The sequence below is a fragment of the Talpa occidentalis genome, unplaced genomic scaffold (assembly GCF_014898055.3).
Source record: "Talpa occidentalis isolate TD23 unplaced genomic scaffold, MPIMG_talOcc4v2.1 talOcc4.13, whole genome shotgun sequence".
In the NCBI taxonomy this organism is placed as follows: Eukaryota; Metazoa; Chordata; class Mammalia; order Eulipotyphla; family Talpidae; genus Talpa; species Talpa occidentalis.
The window spans coordinates 76963837-76979730 of record NW_023601322.1 but is presented as its reverse complement, the minus strand read 5'-3'; the positions used below and the strand labels follow the sequence as shown (position 1 = coordinate 76979730).

The 15894-nt window shown below is 35.2% G+C and overlaps 1 protein-coding gene across 1 annotated transcript in view; it reads left to right on the top strand.

The window, feature by feature from the left end:
- Positions 1–10425, top strand: part of SLC27A6 (solute carrier family 27 member 6) — a 50985-nt gene extending 40560 nt beyond the window's left edge. The window contains exons 7-10 of the mRNA XM_037509418.2: positions 2643–2838; positions 4781–4878; positions 6305–6435; positions 9975–10425. Of these exons, the coding sequence (XP_037365315.1) occupies positions 2643–2838; positions 4781–4878; positions 6305–6435; positions 9975–10151 (602 nt within the window). The 3' untranslated portion in view covers positions 10152–10425. The remainder of the gene's footprint in view (positions 1–2642; positions 2839–4780; positions 4879–6304; positions 6436–9974) is intronic.
- Positions 10426–15894: the final 5469 nt, after the last annotated feature.

The window sequence follows — 15894 nt, the reverse complement described above, 5'->3', positions numbered from 1 at the left end:
GTAATAGTGCCATAAACCCAATATTCTGTATCACCAAAATAAAGTACAAAAATGAATGACTTCATTTCTTATTTGAAGTATAACCTGGATTTAGATGTAGACCCTGACAGTTGATAACTGGACAGCTTTGGACAGGTCACTCAACCTGCATGAGTCACATTTTCTTCTATTGTAGAGGTAGCATTTATTTCATAAAGTTAATGTTGACAGTGAAATTACTTTTGAAGGACCTAGAATATATTAAAACTACATTTCAGAGATGTTTCCTTTAAATCTTGACTTTGAAGATGCTCAGAAGATAGCACCCTGCGATTCTTAGAGCTGGTCTCCTCAGCCACCTACCCCGCTTCAGACATGCAAATTATATTGACTTGAGATTAGATGAGGCCCTGGAGCTGAGGATTATCTCTTGTCCTAATGCTAATTGAGGAAGCTGTTGCCCACTCCCTTTTACTACCTAGAAGAATGAAGATTAGGGGGGTATTATCTACATGTAGGATTATCTGTCAAAATAACCCCTCTGTTGGAGAAATCTGTTTTTATATGCAGAGTGAACATGAAGTCATCCTCTCCTCCTCGCTTCTTGGTGTCCCAGGCCCCTATCTCATTCCTTTCTTCAGGATTTACAGTTTCCCTCACTGAAGGCTGGATCCAGATAGATTCCCAGTGTGCACATTATCAAGTTGATCTTTTTCCTTCTGCCAACAGTCTGATGCTGGGGTGGGGGGAGGAGGAGTTTCCCCTTTTACCCTGACAACTTCAAATGTGAAGGAAAAGGTTGCAAATCTGTTTTTCTTTTATGCTAGTTAAAATATTGAAAAAATACATAAATAAGACTTATCTATTAAAACACAAGTTGTCCAGTTCTTTCAATTTCAAGACTAAGAATTTTTATCAAATACCTTTCCCTATTTCAACTTTATCAACAGTGTCCAGGAGGAAAGCAGTTTCTAAAGAGATTACAAAGAAAAATGAGCATGCTTTTCTAGTGTGTTTGATTGCAATTATAATAATATCTGACAATGGAACTTGAAATGCTTATGCAACCTCGGGGTTTCTGAAAAAGCAGATTGACTCCAAATGTCTGCTTTACTATTTTGCAATTTTCATTATGGGTTACTCAATTTTTTTTCCACTGAAACATTGTTTCTTCACAGGTAAATTATGCCTAGAAGGGATAGGTGTGAACCCATTATAACCTTTTTCAGCATTTGCAATAGTTAATTTGTCAGGAAAGAAACTCACCTATGTCCTAAAGAAGAAAAAACACAAACATAAATTTTAAGGGAAAGCTAAGAGGCCTGAAAAGTTCCAAAATAAGGGAACAGTAGGCTGGTAGACATGCCTTGGAGGAGAGACCTAGTTCAAAAAAAACTCCCAACTCCAACATCTGGTACCTATATAACATGAGGGAAATTTCTTTGACCTCTGTTTCTTCACCTGTAAAATGAAGATATTAGAGCCTCTGTTGAGGACGAAATGGGATCCATTTGTAAAGCGCTCAGAATCCTGACTGGTGCTCAGAGTGTCACCACGGCAGTGATGATGATGGTGTGGGTGTTGACGGTGACAATGAAGAGCCTCTGCTGTTGCAGAGCAAGCTTGTCTGGGCAAGGCCTTTGTGTCCCTGGAGGCCAGAAAGTGGGAGTAGGTGCCAAGGAGAGGTGAACAGAGTGTTGCAGTGACATGAATTGCTTTACTGTTTGCTGCAGTTCACCCCCACCTAAGGCATCCTGCAGATGTTGTCTCTGCACAGAGGGTAAAGCAAGTCAACAATAGCCTTGAAACCTCTGGGAACGTGACTGCAGCTCCTCTTGTCTTTCTGCCTTCTCTTAGAAACAGCTTTTTATCTTGTAGATCACTGGGCAAAATCTTGATTAATTTGAATAAATCTGACTGAAAAGTTATTTCAGATCATATGCCCAAGTTATGTAAAACTAATGTAATTTCATATCCTAATCTCATTCTTACCGATTTCCAAAATGACATTCTGGAGAAATGAGCCATTTTCTTAAATGTCTAATAGCATATTAATTAGATCAGAAAAGTATTATACAAAAACCTCTGTATAAATCCTGGAGACCTGAATTTGAGTTCTAGCTACATGCCTTTCAGTCCATTTGACTTTGCCAGTTTGCTTCATCCTTCGGGGCCCTAGTTCCCTCCCTGTGAATCGGGGAATGTAATATTAATTTCAGAGGATTTCTGTGAAGAAATGTATTATGATGCAGTTGCAGAGGCCTCATGGGGCTTGACATCTAGTAAGTACCCAATAAATATTGCTACTATCTTTTTCTTAAGATTATTTTTATGATTATTATTTATATAATTATCATTATTACAGTGTTATGTATTTGAAGGCAAAGTAGCCTTTGGTCTATCTACTAAGGAGGTAAAACAAATGTAATATCCCTTCCTTTACATTCATTTTCCTTTCTGTTTTCCCACTTTCATTTGTGTTTGTGGCCATCTGTGAAAGGGTGTGCTCAGAAGTAAGCAGCCAGAGTATATGATAAAAATAGGTTCAGAGGTAGTTAAGATGACCAATCCTGGCTATATTGTTCAGATATAATTAGGTACATACATGGTGTGTATGATAATTGTGTCAAATAGTAACTGAAAGTACATTTTCTCTCTACCAGGAGAGCCTGGACTTCTCATCTCTCCAGTAAATGCCAAGAATCCCTTCTTTGGTTATGCTGGGAACAAGAAACACACAGAAAAGAAATTGCTTTGTGATGTTTTTAAGAAGGGAGATGTTTACTTTAACACTGGAGATTTAATGTTCGAAGATCAGAATTTCCTTTATTTTTGGGACCGTATCGGGGACACTTTCAGGTACACGGTATCACTGGTTCTGTGACTGGGAAGCAGGCTTAGAGGAAGGCTTCATGGAAACACTGTAGAATAGTCTACCTGCTGTGTAACCTTGGGGGCAGAACCCTTTTATCTCTGTGTCTTCCCATTTAAAAATTCATTGGCCATCTGTTTCTACATTGAAACATATATGTTCAATTTTGATGTCAATTTTGATAATTATTTTAATGTGCCAGTTTGTTTAATTATTTTAATGTGCCAGTTTGTTTCAAATCAATGAGCTCCTCTTTTTTATACATTTTTACATCATTTTTCATTTTTGCACAATGTATGCATTTTCATCTTGGTTATAGCCCCCATACAATTCCCACCCCCCTTGTTTTGATCCTACTCCCTCCTCCCCCCTGCAGTCTGTCTCTGGTTTATAGTTGCTTGTTGATTTTGATTTTTACTTTATTATAATTAGGTTTTTTCCTGGTCTCTTATTTTAGAATGTAGACTACTTAAGCAGTCTAAATAGTCTTCTTAAAACAGACAACCAGTTGGGTAAAATATGTTCTAATTCTTGAACTACTGATAAAATTAATGAAACAGCCTGATTTCCCTTTTTATTGAGATTAGTTTATGTTAATGAAAATATTTTGCCTTATGAGTCAATCACTAGACTAGTCTTATTCAGATAGAAAGTATTTGAAAATACTGGAATGAATAAGTAAATTATACTTCCTATTTCTTCACCTTCTTGCGCCAGGTTTTAAAGTTATTTTATGTTTTAAAGTTACTTTATGTAAGACTATTTTAATTAAAATAATGGAATAAAACAGCTAATAGTGTTAATAACTAGAAATCAAAGGTCAGTACACTGAAATACAACAATTTTCCTTTCTTTTTTGTATCTTTGTCATGAGAGGTAAGAGAATATTTTGTGCTTGTTATTATATTACAAAATAAAGAAGTACTTAACATTATTTTTATGACATTATAAAAGTTTTACAGTAAGCAGTTTATACTAACGAGACCCAGATAAAGTAATTTTAACAAAAAAGTACTGATGTTTTTGACTTACTAACAAAATTCTTCCTTAAAATGACATTCATGGCACTGGAAGGGATCATGCTCAGCGAAATAAGCAAAAAAGAAAAAGAAAAATACCGGATGGTCTGACTCATAGCAGGAATCTAGAAAACTTAAATAAGGGACCAGGAAAATGAATAACTATAAGAAAGTGAAAATCAAAATCAACAAAAAACTATAAACCAGAGACACTTTTGGGGGGGTGGGGGGTGGGAGAGGAGGGATTGAGGTCAGAATGGGGGGGTTGCAATTGTATGGGGAATATAAAAATAAAATTTATTATTTAAAAAAAAAAATGCCATTCATTGAGTGAAATTCCTGCTGCCGAACTTTGGCGGGGCAAATAACTAAGGTCTGCTGTGAATAGGACTTCTAAAATATGACTGGGAGGCTGTGGCCCAAAGCCCTTTTTGCTGACTTCAATTGGGGTCTCTGGGGCCAGAGAGCACAAACAGCTCTTCTTAAAATTGAAGGTGTTTATGCTCCAGATGAAACTAGATTCTGTCTAGGCAGGAGGTGTGTTTATGTGTACAATGCAAAGAACAACACAGTGGCAAACTGAGTAACTTGAGTTATGAGGGGAAACGTGAGAGTACAGTGGAAATCGAGGTGTGGTTCTCGCCAAACTGCAAAGCCACTTTCTGCTAAGGCCAAGGACACAGAATCCGCTTGGTGCTGTGCCTTTCAAGGATCTAAGCTTATTGAAAGGCCAATAAATAAAAGTAGATGTGTTCTTTTGTATTTTTTTAAATGCCTTTCATTTTGAAAGTTGCCTTTATTTTTGGTTGCTTTTACACAGAACTAAATGCAAGGCAGTCAAACTAAAACTGGATACCTGGTTCTTCAAATATTGGTGAATTAACTGGAACTTTTTTTTTTTTTAATTTAGATGGAAAGGAGAAAATGTTGCAACTACAGAGGTTGCCGAAGTTATTGGGAAGTTGGATTTCATACAGGAAACAAATGTCTATGGTGTGACAGTGCCTGGTATGAAGATATTCTGTGTTTTGGAAGGATACTCAGCATAGAATGTGCTAGTACTGTTCTTTAAATTTGCAGTAATCTTACTAATTTAACATTTTATTTTTTATATTTTAAAATAAGTATCTTAGTTATGTCTTGCGAAGTAGTGCCCTAGATCAAGCAAACAAACTCTATGGTCACATCAAGGACAAGGTACCAACTGAATTTTAACGTGTTTATGTAATTTTAAACAAAACTTCAAAAGTTTGGTTGGTGACTCACTGCTGGAAAATAATTATAGCTTTTCAATAGTCGATTATTCTTCTCTTTATGGCTAAGATTTCTAAGTTTTAGTAAGTGGGAACCTATTCTGGTTAAATATCTAATAACACTGAATAGCAGTTAAGCTGTATCTTCTTTTTAAAATATTTTGAGATCTGTGTGGCTTCATTTATCTGTGTAAATATGCATAATGATTGTTTCATGAAAATGACAAAATAACCTACTTGAAGATATAGGACAGCTGTTTCCCTTTACTCTTTTTTTTAAAATACAAATGGTAGTATCTTCCAATTACTATACATAGATGCAAGAAGCACTGGGGGGTGGGAGCATTTGGATAGAAGGAAGAGAAAGGGGATGATTACTCTCCTAGACATCTACTGGGTGCTAGAGAAATGCAACAGTAAATTCTGATCTCCTGGAAAAACTTCATAGGTGGTGTGAATAATAGTAAGCAATCTGTGGAATTAGTTATGGAAATACAGTTTCTAGTTTCTTTTTTTTTAAGATTTATTTTATTTATTTATGCATACAAGAGCTGGGGTGTAGGCAAGAGATGTGATGGGGTGAGAGGATTCACCAGAGACAGAGTGGGAAAGAGATCAGGCAGATCTATTGAAATACACTGCTGAGGGGAGCAGAGATAGGAGGGGTCTGCTGTGCCTTGTGGGTAGCTCCCTGGCTGAGATCCAACTTGTGCTACAGTGGCTGCAGATAGCTTCATAGTGCTGAGATTTAACCCTTGCACCACCAAGGAGGCCTCATTTTCTAGTTTCTTAACTAAAAATATGCCTTTTTTTTTTTTTTTGCATTGATGCAGATATGGGCATTTCCAAATATGGGTTTTAAGTAAATGCTTCCTGTCCTAATATTTCATATTAATGGTGAGAGGATGAAAATTATGGATTGTGTATTCTGTAGTGTAGACAGTTAGGTATACTCTTCCTTATTCCCAAATTATTTCTGATCAGTAAATCATAAGTTCAGGGAAGGACCCTCACATTTTTGCTACTGTTGTACTGTTATTCCTGAAGTAGATTTGCTGTCTCTATTTGCAACTATTGTAATTAGTATGCAATTGTAACAATTATTATGTAATTAACAGGATTATTTTTATGTCTATTGAGTACTTATAAAATTTACTTCATTTCAAACTTTTTCCCTCCAGAGTATGAAGGAAAAGCTGGAATGGCTTCTATTATTCTAAAACCAAATAAGACTTTAGACTTGGAAAAAGCTTATGAACAAGTTGTAACATATTTACCAGCTTATGCCTGCCCACGATTTTTAAGAATTCAGGTAATTTTACTGTCTGACATACATCTCTAATGGAGTAATGAGTGGTGTCATGTTCATTTTTAAAGCATTTGCTAAGTCAGTCTATGGCCAAGTCACTGCTTGGTCAATAGAACACAATATTTAACTGTCATAAATACATATTTCATGTGCTTTTTTTAAATTTTTAAGAACTTTTACATATATTGTCTCATATATATTTTCAGAACAACCTTGTGAAATACTAAATGCAAGTAAATATAAAGCAGAAATAACATTTTAATGTAAATTGTTATTGAAATTATTGTAGTTTTGTGTGAAGTTGTTTGAACTAATAGTGAGATGCTGTGTATCTTTTTCTCAGTTTCCTCCAGTGGTAACATTTTGCAAAATTATCACATCTAGAACATTTACTTTGTGTTTTTTTTTTTAAGATTTATTTATTTATGCATACAAGAACTGGGGTACAGGCCAGAGGTGTGGAGGGTGAGAGGATTCATCAGAGACAAGGTGGGGAACAGAACAGGCAGACTGACTGAAATACACTACTGAGGGGAGCAGCAGGCAAATCAGGAGAGGTCTGCTGCACCATGTGAGTCTCCTCCCTGTCTGGGATTGAACTCATGCTGCAGTGGCTGCTGATAGCTTCATAGGTTGTGTCTTAACCTGTTGGACCACCAGGGAGGCCCCTAAGACAATCTGTATAATAATGAAATTTCCTGTTTAATTTGTGCTCTCTTGTGTGTGTCTGTGTCTTAAGTTCTGTGTACTTTCACTACCTGTGTAGCTTCATGTATCAGGAACTACAGTCAAGGCATGAACAATTCCATAAGGATCCCTCACATTGCCCTTACATAACCATACCCAGTTCCATCATACCATAGAAACAACCTATTTTTTATGGAATACAGAATTGATAAATAAAATAACAATATATATTTTTTCCTCTAGAGCAACTTAAAATTCACTAAGCAAAAGGAATATTTTCCATAGAACTATGTCAGACTTGTACAAATTTAAGAAAATATCTTAGCATCATTAAACACCTAAAAGGATATGGGTCATGATTGTTATGTTTATTGTAGTGTTTGCTACATTTAGCACACTGCAAGATACTTAGTTGGCAGTCCAAATGAATTATAATAAATTATATGATATAAAAAATGCAAAAGAATGTTGCTTCTGATAAAATGAATAGAACACAACCTTACCAAAAATTTGTGTAGCACAAATATTAATAAAGGATGTTTTTGCAAAAAAAAAAAGATGTGACAATATCCAGTATGACTGGAATGAAATTAAGTTGGTTCTTTCATCCTGCTTATGGAAATACAAATTGCTATAACTTCTTTAGACTACAATTTGGGAATATATGACCACGCTTTTAGAACTTATATGTATTTTGACACTGTAATTTTATTTCCAGAATAATCTTTAGGAAGTAATCAAAGATGCAAATGTTACATGAATTTGTTCTTCAAACTACTGCTTATTATAGTAAGAACTTTTGATATTATCTATAATTTCAAGAATAAGAACAAGTTTAATTACAGTGTTATAACTATATGAGATCGTTGAGACCATTAAAAAGTACTGTTTTATTTTATTTTATTTTTTAATTTAAATTTTATTTTTGTATTCCCCATACAATTACAACCCCCTTATTTTCACCCCAACCCCTCCTTTCCCCATCCCCCACCCCCCATAGAGTGTCTCTGGTTCATAGTTGTTTGTTGATTTTGATATTTTCTTTCTTATATTATTCTTTTTCCTGGTCCCTTATTTAAGTTTTCTAGATTCCTGCTATGAGTGAGACCATCCGGTATTTTTCTTTTTCTTTCTGGCTTATTTCGCTGAGCATGATCCCTTCCAGCTCCATCCATGTTGCTGCAAATTGCATGTGTTTATCTTTTTTGAATGCTGAGTAATATTCCATGGTGTATATGTACCATATCTGCTTGATCCAGTCATCTATTTTTGGGCATTTGGGTTGTTTCCAAAGCTTAGCTATTGTAAATAGTGCTGCTATAAACATAGGGGTGCAGGTGCTCTTTGGAATTGATGTTTCTGTGTCCTTTGGGTAAATACCTAGGAGTGGAATTGCTGGGTCATGTGGAAGCTCTATGTTTAGTAGGTCCAGAAATCTCCACACAGCTTTCCATAATGGTTGGACCAGTTAAAAAGTACTGCTTTAATGAAAATTACCTGACCTGAGGGAAATATATCTAGTGTAACACTGCTTTTTTTAAAAAGAGGCAAAAACATCAAATTGCACAAATACTATGTGCTTCTGTTGTTTTTAAAAAAGAGAAAATGTATATGTTTCTACAGTCATATCTAATTCTCTGATGATAGTGTTGGGGGAGGGGACTGTGGACAGAATCAAGGGAGGAGATTCAAAGAGAATTTGACACTTGTATTAGTTCAGGTAGATGAATAAAAATGGCCATGTTACTCATGAAACCTTATATTGATCTCTACATGTGCTTCATTTAAAACAAGGTTTCTTCTGTATGCCTGAAACTACCACCAAGATACCTCTCATCTCCTTTTCATCCCTTAAAGCAGAGATCCTCAAACTTTATAAATTCATGACATCTTTAGTGTCTCTATAATTTTTTTCATAGCATTTGGGCCAAAACCTAAGCATAAATAGTTAGGTAAAAACAAATTACTAAGTATTTTGGTCTAACAATTTTTCACTTGAAAAAATAATGCATACAAATCTAAAATGATACTTTTTTTCACTTTTAAATAACCACAAGTACCAAAAAAATATAAGTTGTGCATTGCACAATTCTTCAAACCTCGGAATTACATTGAACCAGACAGGATCATGTTGATTTTTTGGCTGTACTTGCCATTTTTTTTAATTTTAAATCACAGCAACCACTAAACCACCCCCCCTTTTTTTTTGCAATAGATGACATCACTTAAAAAGATGTATCACAATTAATAAAACTGAATTAATTTATTAATTATTAATATTAATTAAAGTGAATTACATTACCTTGAGCTAGTAGTTTGAGATTGGTGGCCAACAAATGTCACTAGGTTTGCTTTGAAAATTGAAAGTATTCCATGCAGACTGGAAATTCACAGATGTACCTCAAGGCATCTGAGTGGGAAACCAAGTTGTAGAGCTTTCATTACTCCCTCTAGTTCTTAATAGTACTCTGTGTTACGGAATAGATTGCTATCTTTTATATCTTTTATCTTCTTAGTGTTTACTAGCTCTCAGTACACAATACTGTACTGACATTGAATTGAAGGAATAAACCTATGTATTTTAGGTATTTCTAATTAGCTGTGGACTATATTCAAAATTCTTTTATATTGAATTAAATTTGCTGGTAAATCAAGCTAAACATTTAAATGTTCTAAGTTTACTTCTAATGTTATGCTAAATATAGAGATGATCATTGGACAGGAAATATTATAGTTAAATAATATTTAATATAAATATTAAATATTATAGTTAAATATTATTTTTAATATGCTATTTATATGTTATAGAAAATATTAAATGTTTAATACCACTAATCACGGTTATTGCTTTATAGGAAAAGATGGAAATGACAGGTACATTCAAACCACAGAAGTTTCAGTTGGTAGAAGAAGGATTTAGTCCACTGAAAATTTCTGATCCACTTTACTTCATGGATTCCTTGAAGAAATCTTATGTCCCACTGACCAAAGAACTTTATGATCAAATAATGAATGGGGAGATCAAACTCTAAGGTTTTTTATGTATGGGATTTTCGTATGCTTTGTTAGGAGAGGTGAGAGGCAAGCATGGGATTCTTTAGTATGAAATGGGCACAGGGAACTCAGTTGAGCATGTGCTACATTTTCTTAATATACAGTAGCTTTTCTAAGTAAAAGCTTTCCTCTGATTTAATTGATAACAAATTTTAGTTGATTAATCTTTTTACTTATTTGGAGATTCAGCGAAGAAGTAAATATGTGCATTAATCTTGAAGATTTTAAATAATAAGTGGTTAATAGTTTAGACAGTCACTAAAAGTATATTTTTTCATATTTAAAGTTTATAATTTTGAATATGATTTAATTGTACTAGAGTACTTGATTTTTATGGGCCCTGACCTATTATTCAATAAAACCATCTTCATTGATATATGCTTGGAGTTTTTGTTCTGAAATTTTGTTTAACTGTTAACTTCAAAGGAAGAAGACTGTTAAATATATGCTCTCATATCTCCCTTATCTTAAATGCCCATTAAAATGGTAAACACACACACACAGAGACACAGATAAAATAGCAAAGTAGGAAAACTGGTAAGCCCAAAGACTTTAGGAATTTTTGAGAGATGTACAAGCAAGATCCAAGATACCTTTAGAAACCACTAATTGTACATGTAAAGAATAAATTTGAATAGGATCCTGATATTACTCCCAAGATCAGAAGTGCAACAGGCTTAGAGTTTGAACAAATTTGTGAGTAGCTGACAGAGAAATATATCACTAGGACAATTATACTTATCTCAATTAGGAATCTCCAGGCTCAGTTGCTTCCGTTGAGCTAAAACTACACAAATGACTCTCTTAGTAAAATGAGCCATCTTTTACAAGAGGGAATTGTGGGGCTGGGCTCAGAATGGAGTAGTGCCAGCAGAAAACTCCTTTGACATAAACTTGGCTTCCTGAACAACCAGACTTCAAACAGCCCAGTCAAAGCTACAAAATCTGATCTGAGATTTGAGCTGATGCTCTAGAGAATAAATTTGCAGCTTGATAACCACTTTAATTGCCTGTTAAAACAACAACAAAGATTTGATACTCTTCAGAAGAATATAACATTTACAATACCTGGGATATTTTTTTAAATTACTAGATATGAAAACAAGCACATCTCATTCTTAAGAAAAGACAATGGAGACTGAGCTATCCTGCATGGTGGAGTTAGCAGGAAAGGATTGTGAAGTAGTTATAACAAATGTTTGCTGTTAATAAAAATATTGGAAATCTCGGAGAAATAATAACTGTAAGAAATTAATGAAATGGAAATTCGAGCCTGAAATATACAATATTAGATATTTAAATGTTCATTTTGGCTAGTCAGCAGAATGGCGATGACACAGGACAGAATCAATAAATTTGAAGATAGAACAATATAAATTAGTCTAAAAAGAAATTTTTAAAAGATGAAAAGAACAAAGTTTTAATTATCAGTGGAGAAATATTATAGGTGATATTGGACTCCAAGAAGGAGAGATGAGGGAGCATTTCTGTAATGTGGCAATAGACAAAATTTCAGTATTCAAGAAGCCCAGCAAACCTCAACTTGGAAGAATGAAAGTATTATACCTATGCAAGTCATGAAGGAATTCTTGATAGCAGTTAATGACTAAACCAACACATAACTTTTTAAAAATCAAATGATTAGACTTACATCTGACTTCATCAAACTGTGAAGGAAGTAAATGGAACAGTATCTTTAAACAGTAGATAAACAACTGTCAAGTTAGAATTTAATGTGCAGCAAAATTATCCTTGAAGGATGAAGGTGAAATAAACCTAGTTTCATCTGAAACAATTCATAGACAGGAATCCTGTAATAGAAAAAATGCTAACGGATGTCTTATAAACCAAAGAAAAGTAACAGCAAGTGGAAACTATCTTCAGCAAGGAATGAAGAATATTGAAATGGTGAGTATAGGGGGAATGTAATAGGTAATTTTATTTATCTTAATTTTTTAAAAAAGCATAAAACTGTTTATTTTATTTTATTTTTTTAAGATTTATTTATTTTATTTATTTATTTATACAAGCACTGGGTACAGTCAGAAGCGTGGCAGGGTGAGAGAATTCACCAGAACCAGAGCCGGGAACAGAGCAGGCAGAAGGACCGAAGTACACTGCTGAGGGGAGCAGGGGGCGGCAGGAGAGGTCTGCGCACCCATAAAACTGTTTAAAGCAAAATTTTGTGATATCATTTTGTGAGTTTCTACTTAATATGGATGTAATTCAAGTAATTGTAGCATAAAGAATGATAAATCCAGTGGAAAAAAATACAGATACCTATATTAAGTATCGAAAAAAAGTCATAAAATTTATTACCAATTAGGAAACTATAACTTAAAATTAAGGTGAGTTTTTTTTGCCCATCAGATTTGAACAATTACAAAGATTGGATATGTCTAGAGCAGGTAACAGAACACTAATGGGCATTGTTGGTGGGATTATGAATGGGTGTATCTGGAGGACAGTACCTATCAGAATATAAAATGCATAACATTGTCACTCAGCAGTTTTATTTCTATGGGAAAAACTGGTAATAGTGAGCCAGGATTTATGTCAAAATATGTTTGCAGTTCAGGAAAGCATTATTAATTGAATTAATAGAAAAAGTTAAATATTGGTAGAATATATTTTGTTATGCTCTACAACTATTACAAAGAATGATATGTCAGTAAGTACAAAGAGGTTAGAAAAGGGTATTTATCATTTATTTGTTAAATTGCATTGAAAATGCAAAGTAATAATCAAAATCAACAAGCAACTATAAACCAGAGACACACTGTGGGGGGGGATTATGGAGGGGCTGAGAGAGGAAGAACTAGAGTCAAAATAAGGGGGGGTGCAATTGTATGGGGAATAGAACCAAAATGAAAATGCATACATTATACAAAGATGAAAAATGATGTAAGAATTATATAAAATAAAATATTAAAAAAAGCAGTGAAAAACAAATATTTTTAAAGACAGTTTTGTACAGGTTTTTTTTTTTTTTTAGATTTATTTATTTATTTATACAAGCACTGGGTACAATCAGAAGTGTGGGAGGGTGAGAGAATTCACCAGAGCCAGAGCAGGGAACAAAACAGGCAGAGTGACAAAATAGACTGCTGAGGGGAGCAGCAGGCGTGGCAGGGGAGGTCTGCGTGCCATGTCCTCGCCGGCAGCCGGGGAGTTTCATACAGTTTTAATAGTTAAATAAGTGTTACATTGCTTGGAGAATGAGTAGATTTTTTTTTTTCACTCTATACTCTGTCATTTGAATTGAAAAATTGCAGTTCACTGCTTGTTTATGCTTTCAAGACAATTAAAAGTTACTGCTTTTCTTTAAGGAAAGCATTATATGGAAAGCAGACCTTTTTTTTTTAAAGGGAGCAGAGAATTGAATGAAGTGACATTTTAAGAGGGAACTTAAGATACTTGACCATTTCTCAGTAGAAATAAATTTTATGTTGTTTTTATCTCTCAATATATTTCACTTCCTTGTAGATTTCATCACATCATGACATAGTAAAGATGAATTATTTCAAGGCAGTTAAAGTAAAAAACATCTCATCTCAAGCTATGCACATGAAGACTTCTTAAGGAAAAACTGGCTGCTCGTTCTGCCCAAACATCAGTAAATTTGTAAGTAAATTCTTTAATGTGTATAACAAAGGCCAAGTTTGAGCTACCTTCATGATCTTCCATAACTTCTGGTGCCTGTTTTACTGGTAAAAAGATTTATTCCTGGAACTATGTTTTTCAGATCAGGAAAGCTCTGGGCAATGTCTTCACTAAATGAAAAGTCAGAGTGAAAACAGTATGAAAACTGTCTGTGGAGTTATGAAACTTCTTTCCGTAGCTTCATTATCTTTTCCTTATTCGGGACTTTGGTTTCTTGATTTAGGTGAACTGTTTGACTGTAGATAGGAGCCTAGCTGTGTGATTACCTGTCATATTTCAAGAGTGAGGGGAAGGAGTTGTAAATGTGAATGTGTTTCTCAGTCTACATGCCCGACCTTGTGAACACTGGCAGTTCCTCCTTCCCATCAAATGACTGTATGAAGACCTTATGACCTAAGTCTCCAGATTCCAGCAAAAGACAGATGATTCCCAAGGCCAGAGAGTATAATGATCATTTGTACAACTTTTAATGTGCAGATTCCCAGATGCTGCCCAGTTCTGTTAAATGAGAATCTCTGGATGAAGGTCCTATGAACTTGCATTTTTAACAACTCCCCCAGGATGCTGAACTCTACCTATGTATTATATCTTTTTTTAATTAATTAATTAATTTAAATTTTATTTTTATATTTCCCATACAATACAACCCCCTTATTTTGACCCCAACCCCTCCTTCCCCCCCCCCCCATAGAGTGTCTCTGGTTCATAGTTTGTTGATTTTGATTTTTTCTTTCTTATCGTTATTGTTTTTCCTGGTCCCTTATTTAAGTATTCTAGATTCCTGCTATGAATGATATCTTGTTTCTTTATTCTCATTCTCTTTTGTCCCCTTTGCCCATTTGGGCTTGAGGGAAAATTCAGTCTCTTCTATTTGTATTTTTCTGCTTCTGTGGATTACTGTATTTGAATAAATCACTATGTTTAGTGATTACCACTTGTTTAGTATATCCATTCCTAGTTTATGGTCTAGTACTGAGTAAATTATCAAAGGATATGATGGTCAACCTGGCAGAACTATGAGATGAACCATAACCAATATCTCTTTAATTTCTGAATCCTGTTAACTTCTATTCTAATGGGTGGGGTGTGATTTACTCTAGGGGGCTAGTATATAAAAATGAACCTTCTATTCAACAGTCCTAGACAGGTTTGGGTATTCCTTTCCCAAGTGTATAATTACCTGAAAAAAATGGCCATAGGTCCCTCAGAGGAATGGAAAATTACTACAGCATATAATTGCCCAAGTATTGCTGGGTTCTTCCTCATGGGGATCCAGTCTCTTCTCAAGTTCAAATGGGGTTATGGTACAATTCTTCAGGGAAGGACACAGAAAAAGGAAGAATTTCTGATTGGCCTCCCCAAATGATCCTAAGACAATGTGAAGAATGGAATGAGAGTCTTGAGGGAGAGGAGAGGAAGGTGAGAAGTGGAATTCAAAATGTCAAGATCCCATTTTACCAGAACAAAATCATGTGGGGAAAGGTGGCAATAGTTTTTTTTTTTAGAAATCTGGGTGAAGACAGTAAAGAGGATCCAGAATAATGGGGCTTCCATCTATAGCAGGATTTTCCTGGCCTTTGAGGAGAGATAAATGAGAAGTGAGGAGAGCATGTCAGAAACAAAGGGACTCCCAGGACTCAAATTTTAGCAGGAAATTAGTGAGAAAGGATGGGTACCTGGGATCAGAGGACGTCTCAGCCGCTAACTTCGTAGGTCTTTAAGGAGAAGTCAAATAAAACAAAGACCATTTCAGAGGCCACTGCAGGGCAGGTAACCCAAATGCCCCCTCATTTCCAAGTGTCTTTAGCACAGACACAACTTAAAACCCAATGTCAAGGGAAATGACAGGTGAAAGAGAAGCTAAAATTGACTGGAAGGAGGGCCTCCCCAGTGGCGCAGCGGTTGAGCGCTGGGTTGTGAAGCTGCCCGCAGCCTCTGCAGCACTGGTTCCATCCCAGGTGAGGGTCCCACATGGCTCACAGACCTCTCCTGCCGCCCGCTGCTCCCCTCAGCAGTGTACCTGGGTCCTTCTGCCTGCTCTGCTCCCTGCTCTGGCTC